We start from the raw sequence: 7823 nt of genomic DNA, 5'->3' as shown, positions 1-7823 counted from the left end.
GACAGTACAAGTGCAGGCTGTCTTTGACACAGGAATAAACAGAACACAGTGCACTGCATATGACAAGCAACTGGATGCTCTAACCTTCTCTGCGCCCTGAAAAAAAACAACCTGAACACCGTTATGCTGCAACTGCAAAGCATGACATGAGGCTCATTTTAGAGTGGGGACATTTTCATGAATATTTTATATCACAGTTCGTACCCATAAAAACCCTTTAAACAAAAAGCTTTATTTAAGGTTATGATTTTGTTTTGTTTTTTAAAGATAGTGTTTTGGACTTTGCTACCACTGTTAAAGACTTTGTTTCTTTTACTGAATATCTTTATGGAAGACGTTTGTAAGTATTTTATTTTTTGTCATGGGACTGTTGAGCCAAACCATGTTGTGACAGACAGCTACATAATGGAGGCAAACCTATGTACATTATCATAAACATTCAGGGGATTAACGAGCCTTAACATTTCCTCATTTCAGGAGATGCATATTTTCAGTTTGGTCTCTAAAAATATGCCACTTCATGCACTCTTCTAGCATTGTTGCATTGAAGCTGTGCAACAATGAAAACAAATTCCTTCTTTGGTTTGTTTGCCTGTGAAGGAGTTGACAGAATCGAGGCGATCATTTAAAAACCTGAGGGAGAAGAATGTTGTCAAATATGTTTCCTTCACTCAAACAAAGCGTTGAGTGAAAATCAATTACACATTGCCAAAGAGCTTTTAAACACAATAACGTGTTCAGACACTGTAAAACCCCTCGTCACACTCGTTTGCGTGACTCAGATCTCATCATAGTGCATTTTGTGAGACTTCAGACCACATACTTCACCTCTATCATGCTGTCATGAGTACATTCACATGATAAACATGGCTGTACCCTTATGAGGCTATAAGTGAGATTGACGGTTGTTATGAAATCATTTTCTGTTCCTATTCAACATATCTCAGTTTCATATGAAGGCAGCCTTGTAGATCATTTCTAAACCTGTCACACAAGAAAAGGGTCAGAGAGGAACTTAAATCTAAGGAAATAATGATTGCTTTTTCATACCCTCACACCAAAAGTTAAAAAGAAGATATCAGCTTTATTTTTGGTATCTTTGCTGCCCTGATGCTGTCAAACACTTTCCTGTTTGCCCAAAGTTGTGCCACGTTGACAGAAGTCATGTTTCCCAACATACTAAGGATGTGGGTGCTGAAATCGGAGTACATTGCTCCATGGGGCCTTTATGAACCTGCTCTGTAAATGTCAGCCCCCTAATCCAAGGCATTGTCGAGATGAGATGTTTGTTTATGCCACACATAAAATGGGTGGGAGAACCTGTCTTGGCCTAGTTTAGCAAAAAGACTGGAAGCTAAACAACTTGCTGAAATCTGAAGTTAAAAAATTAAAATAAATCAAACATAAGTGAAAAAAAACTAAAAACAAACATTGAAGACGTTGTTCTTCATCTCAGCCTATTGTAGCAAGACGAGGTGCATGAAAAAACAGACGTTGTCAAGATGTGAACTACTACTCCAAAACAGTCTCTTTTAAGATTGTGTTGTCTGGTTAGCTCCCTAACTAGCCAGTATATCCAGCTCAGTTTGACTTTTGTCACAAATGAGTCAAGGACTCATATAGCTAAAACATAGACCATAAAACATCCTTTTTTACTGAAAAGGAAATTGTGTCTACGGACCAAGGCCAGATTATTTTCAGTAAACTATTTCCTGCTGCCCTAGATAATATGCAGTGTGACTTTTGGCATTGATACTGACATTGACTTTATTGCTTTGGAACCTAGAAGTGCTACTGAGGACCTTTATGCATGGTAAAGATCTGACTCCACGTGCATGTGTGTGTGTGTGTGTGTGTGTGTGTGTGTGTGTGTGTGTGTGTGTGTGTGTGTGTGTGTGTGTGTGTGTGTGTGTGTGTGTGTGTGTGTGTAAACGACAGAGGTGTGTCAAACGTGACCCTGATTTCTACAGTTACTTATTACAAATGTTTAACTGCGGTGAAAAGGATTCCAGTCAATTAAGCTGTTTCTCTTTCTCCTTCCGTCTCCTTCCAGTCAACGTCTACTGGAAACAAAGGGCATTACCTTTGTCAAGAAAAACGTGAACCTTCCCCCATTCTCATATAAAGAATAACATATTGATGTGTTGCATTGCATGATTTTGTTTTATGAAGCAGTGCATGAAAAGTCTGTAATGTATGTGATGAAGTATTATTGTAACTATTTAACCTGGTGGGTGTGTCGTTTTCTCTTGAGGCCGGACTGTGTTTGAGTATTTCATTAACATTTTTGAAAAAAGGCCCATGGGTTATGCGATTTGTTGCTTGTTTTTGCACTACATTCTAAAAAACAGAAACAATACAACATACTGAGAAAATAATATGAAAACAACATAATTGAGGCCATTGATGCCATACAAATCTGTGGTAACAGCAAAGTATTACATCATTTGAGGGATGATTTTCCTGGTTATATGACACAGTGTCCTCACAGCTCAAATGGCCCACAAGGGTTTTAGTTAAAAACAGGTTTGTGTTACTGGTTACGTGAACAGAGAAGGTTGTTTCTTAAATAATTTATCCTCGAAATGTCACATTTAAGTAGTTAAATTAGTATTTGTCGATGCAGTTTTTGTTGACTCCTTCCACCCTTTGGTAGCCCTGTGATGATTGTAATCTCAATTATTTTACTTTTAGCTTTGGCAGACAATATGACAAAAAAATGGTACAAGTGAAATAATCTGACCTGCAATCGGTGAGGTAACCTATGCCTTTACTATGGCGTTGACATGCTCTACATTTGCAAGAGTGATGCTCAAAACAGGATTACTCACCGGGCAACGCTGTCCGAGAGCCCCAAAACCATTCATGCTTCAAATGTTTTGGCTGGTTTGTGCTACATTAATGAAACCTGAATACACCATCAAGTATCAACTGACATTATGAAGGACCGTGAAGAAGATCTCATGTTTTATTACCTCATCTTTAGGGTCATTCTTGACGATGGTCCCTTTGTCATAATTTTTTTTTAAACCTTCATATATCTGTAAAGAATATTGCATATTCTTAAAGTTGTGTATGTGTGTGTACAAACTTTGACCATCTTGTTCGCAGTTTTCACAGAAGACATGCTGACCTGTCACATTAGAGAAAGCACAGGAGTAAACAATGATGTTCATCACTAGGACACTTGAAGAAGACGTCATTAAAGTTATCCATAACACCTGTGCTTTTCTTACTGTTACAGGGCCTTCTATTAAGTTAGTCTGACCATGGTGATATAAATAAAGACGTAAGCTGTTCAATTAGTTTTTATTTAAACTCAGGTTAAAATATGTATATACATTTTTAGCACACACACAGCATTTGGAAATGATATGTGTAGAAGAGGTATTCAAATTGTTTGTTTAAGAGAAAGTAGCAAACTTACATTTGCAATTTTCCATGAGAAGTAACAGTAACAAAATATAAGTTAAATAATTAAAATACTCAAAAATGCTCCTGTCAGAGGGGGCAGCATTTTAATGTTGTTGCATCATATGTTACAGACAGCTATTAATAGCTGTAAGATAAATGCATATGAGTAAAAAGGACAATACCTGAAGAAATTCAGTGGAATACAAGAAAAGGTAAAAATGAACATCAGCTATTTGATAGTACTTTTCATTTATCTTATTGTTGCGTGAAAAATGACATATATCTACATTAAAAAGAGGTTTACAGATGCCAGCTGCAGCAAACGCCACTTAAAAAGCATTCAAGGGAACGCAAGTAGTGCAACACTGCTGACACCTAGTGGCAAGAGTAAGTCACTACACTTAAAAAAAATCCTTAATTTACGATCTACATGGATCAATATTATAGGCGTAATTTGCTCCTATTCCTTTTTAAATATTATCCGACCACACTCGTGCAAAATTACCAGCGTTTTATGGAGGTTTTTGTCAACAGGCACGTTATTCGGGGGTCACGTCCCCTTTAAGAAGAGCGACCAGCTGCTCGGCGCCCAATCGCGGCGCGTAAACTGAATTTTTGTTGTTGTCAGCAACTACCGGTTAGCTCTGAACTAGCGGTGAGCACAGCGCCTGGCGAGACAGCGGGACGACATTGTGTGATCCTCACGTCCTATTAACGGACCAGAAGAGCGTGTTTTTTTTTTTTTATTTCGCTCCCAAACGGGTGTTTGTCTCCGATATCAGAACAAACAAACAAAAATGACTTCTGGACTGGTGAGTTTTAGCTGCACGGCACTTGTTCCCTGAACCACTCAGATGAAGCGCGTTTCACATTGGTTTCTCGGTACATTTAATAATCAATTGATTTATTTATTACTGCAGTAGTGATTTTTTTTTTTTTGACGTGGCAACTTTCACTTGAGGATAATTTACCACAGCTGCATTTAGGGGCCAGAGTACATTATTAAAGTAGATAATTTGAAGCTTGTTGCTATAGTTACGTGTCTGTAAAGGATGACTGCCTTGCACACTAAGGCAGCAGTATTTCTAATCCAAAAAAACATAATACTTAATGAAAAAAAAAACGATTATAGTAAGCATTTTCATTATATGAGGGGTTTTTTTTTCTTCCCCATTTTGATACTTTAAACAAATTTACTGATACTTACACACTTTTACTTTTAGTAAGGTTTTGAATGCAGGACTTTTACTTGTAGTGGAGTATTTTCACAATGTGGTATTAGTACTTTTGCTTCAAGGACTTGAATACCTATGCTTTTGGTCACACGTATATATGTCTGGCAGGGGCTAAAGGGTAATACAAGCACAATACATGTCCAAGGTTGAGGTTTATAACTAGTTTTAAAGCTACTGAGCAGCTAAAACCTCACAAATACAAATTAACCCACTATGAAAAAGGAAATGTCATACTTTAGTTGTATTTCATTTTATGCGTCACAAACGGTCAATCGTGTTTACTGCTATAAATTTACATTTGTCATATACATAGCCAGTGTCACATTTACGTAAACTTGTGAATTGTGCTATTGAGCCTGTGTAATATTATCATTTCATGTATGTCGTTTATGTGACATACTTAGGTTGGAGATTTAAGAAATTATTTAAAATCCTGCCTTTTTAGTGGATAAACACAAATACTAAGAATCTGCCAGAGATGTATATATATACCCCATAATATTGTGCTTATATGTGCACACACATTTAAAGTGTACATTGAGGGATGCATGTGTATATATGTTTTATTATGTTCCTGTGTTTATTGGAAAATCATTGCTCTTTGCACTGTTTTTATATTTTGCATAATTTACAGTTTAAAAAAAGTTATTGTGGTAGTATCACAATAGTCAGCATATTAAAAAAAATGTTGAAAATCACAGCAATACCGTATCACACTTATATTTAGAAAAACACCTGCTGCTCTCACTGAGTGCTTCTTAAAAATAAATACTTTTATTTTCCAAAAAATATTTAAAAAAAATCAAATGCAAGTAAAACTATGAGCTCAGCACAGTATTATATGGTAAATGTATTTAAAAAATATTATGAAAAATGGGACATAATTGTGAGTGACAAAGTACATAGCAACAAGGAACCAACTTCGTTAAGATCAGGTTTTTTTTTTTTAATTTACATACATCCGGTGTGTAAAAACATAAACGTAATACAGAAAAAAATGGTAGAAAACTTTACTAAAAAAAACCAACAAGTAAATACAAAGGCTGTCCAACATATCCGTCTCAATTTCCTAGAGTTTTTTTTGGTTTTTTTTTCCTCATTACAAAGTCTCAGCTCTCGACGCCATATTTGTCGAAGTGCCTCATGATAACGCCCAGCTCCACCTCCACGGTCCCCATGGCCTCGGTGTGCAGTCTATATCTGTCCGCCCCGCTGTATATGAGGTCCGGGCTTCGGAGCTGGGGACCTCCGCCGACAAACATTTGCGCAAGCTGCTCTTGCCAGGAGCCGAGAGGCCTCCAGGTCGCGCAGCTTATCCGGTGATGTCCGGGGCTCGAGGGGACGTGGCAGTAGCCGTATCCGTACAGCTGGCAGCGTCCGAACGAGTCCTGGTGCCACACCTGAAGGTGGAGCTTCGGCCAGCCTTGGAGCCCCTTGGTGGAGTAGTGCAGGTCGATGGGATGACTCCAGTACGCCGTGTCTCCGGTTTGAGGGATGTCCACCTGGGTCTGACCCTCCTTCAGCCCAGACAAGAGACGCCATGCTCCACCCGTGTGAACTCCCCATTTGCAAAAAAGGCTGTTTTGTGGGAAACCACCGGCCCCAACGATCTGGCCTATGATGTGCAGCTCGGCCATGACACGACTGTCCACTTCAACCAGGACATGCGGCACCGAAAGTCCCCTTTCTTCTTCTCCGAGTTTGACTGCTAGCAGTCGGTAGCAACGGCTCACGTCTCCTTGGTAACACAAGCCTGCCTTTCAGCCAACCTTTTTGTGACGTCAGTGATAGTAAACCCGAAGTTTAGCCTGTCAGGCAGCACTTCCTTCCAAGATCAGATCCCACATTCGTAAATACGTTTAGTCACTTGATGTCTGACCAGTAACCAGATACGTTTAAACTGTACTCTTTTCAATATTGTACCTGAGCAATAGTTAATTTGAATCGTAAAGATAAATGTTGGTAGACCATTTTAGGACTTGCTGCCTGACAGACTAATTGCAGGGCTTAGAGAGTTGTCCGTAGCACCGTTTCTGTCTTTCGCATTGTTAATAAAATAACATTAATGTATTTTTCCTTATTAGAAACAAAATACAAATTCCCTACATTTTGATTTCGCATAATCAGCCAGTGATGAAAGAATCCCGCTTCTAACAAGCTCCAAAATGATTTGTTAGTTTCTCGGGAATATAAACAGGCTTTCTGAGTGTAGGAACACGTGCAATGTGAAACAGCGCGACACCGCGGCCGTGAAGCTTCCAATTCCAGAAAGCCTTTGGTATATAGTCAGTGGAGTAATTTACTCAAGTACAATCCTTCATTTAAGTTTAACAAAATTGACAGTTGTTCTTATAAAATCGGGTACCCTATTGTGAATTATGCTACCCAACAGAACAGTAAATACAAGCAGAGCTGAAATGATTATCAGTAATTTTACAGGATTTAATAGGTAACTCTGTTATTAATGCAGTGCATGCACAATGCTCCAAATTTTATGACACCTGCTTACAGAAGAATTTCCTGACTATTTAATTCTCTTTATTTTTTGTTAATCATTTTCAGGCATAGAATTAACGTCCTTTATTATTATTTTTAATTATAAACCAACTAATCAAGCGGTCCTTTGATAAAATAATCTGCTGATTAATCTTTTATAAAAGTATGTAAAAATTGCTTTGCTATATAATAGTTTAAAATAATTATCTACTTTTTTTTAATATATATTATTACATTATTTATTATATAATTATTTACTATGTAAGAATTGTCAAATTTTGTTACTTGATTAAGACTCAGCTGTAATGCTAATGTAGATATTTTCACCATCCCATGCCCCATACTTTTGATAACCACTGTCAAATGTGTTTCCACCTATGTATGTAATGTTTGCAGCTGTGAAATTTGTTTTAGTTAGTTCACTTGTACACCAAGATTTGTGTAATCACATATATTACCATTTGTGACTCTATCTATAATTTATATTTGAATTTTACATTAAACTTAAGCATGTTTTGGTTAAGTTTGTGACCCTATCAAATAGTGTAGGAGCACAATTATTGTCTATAGCTATCACAACAAAGTATGATGGAGAATGATAACAAGCAACATGTAAAATTACTATTCCAGACACAGAATGGGGTTTAACATTGATCCACGCTCTTTGTGTATTCATCA

The 7823-nt window shown here is 37.5% G+C and overlaps 2 protein-coding genes across 2 annotated transcripts in view; one reads left to right on the top strand and one right to left on the bottom strand.

Moving 5' to 3' along the window:
- The first annotated feature begins 4152 nt into the window (after positions 1 to 4152).
- Positions 4153 to 7823, top strand: part of poc1a (POC1 centriolar protein A) — a 41882-nt gene continuing 38211 nt past the window's right edge. Inside the window, exon 1 of the mRNA XM_069690904.1 lies at positions 4153 to 4226. Within this exon, the coding sequence (XP_069547005.1) occupies positions 4212 to 4226 (15 nt within the window). The 5' untranslated portion in view covers positions 4153 to 4211. The remainder of the gene's footprint in view (positions 4227 to 7823) is intronic.
- b9d2 (B9 domain containing 2) lies at positions 5475 to 6286 on the bottom strand. The gene has a single exon (XM_069690905.1). The coding sequence runs from the start codon at positions 6284 to 6286 to the stop codon at positions 5759 to 5761; it is 528 nt and encodes a 175-aa protein (XP_069547006.1). The 3' UTR covers positions 5475 to 5758.

Source organism: Brachyistius frenatus, unplaced genomic scaffold (genome assembly GCF_029030835.1).
Source record: "Brachyistius frenatus isolate BFR_SWC_R1_liver_20210118 unplaced genomic scaffold, ASM2903083v1 Contig_10, whole genome shotgun sequence".
NCBI classification, from domain to species: domain Eukaryota; kingdom Metazoa; phylum Chordata; class Actinopteri; family Embiotocidae; genus Brachyistius; species Brachyistius frenatus.
This window is presented reverse-complemented; position numbering and strand designations above follow the sequence as displayed.

Coding starts and splice junctions, on each gene's coding strand:
- b9d2 (XM_069690905.1), bottom strand. CDS start 6,286: ATGGCCGAGCTGCACATCATAGGCCAGATCGTTGGGGCCGGTGGTTTC.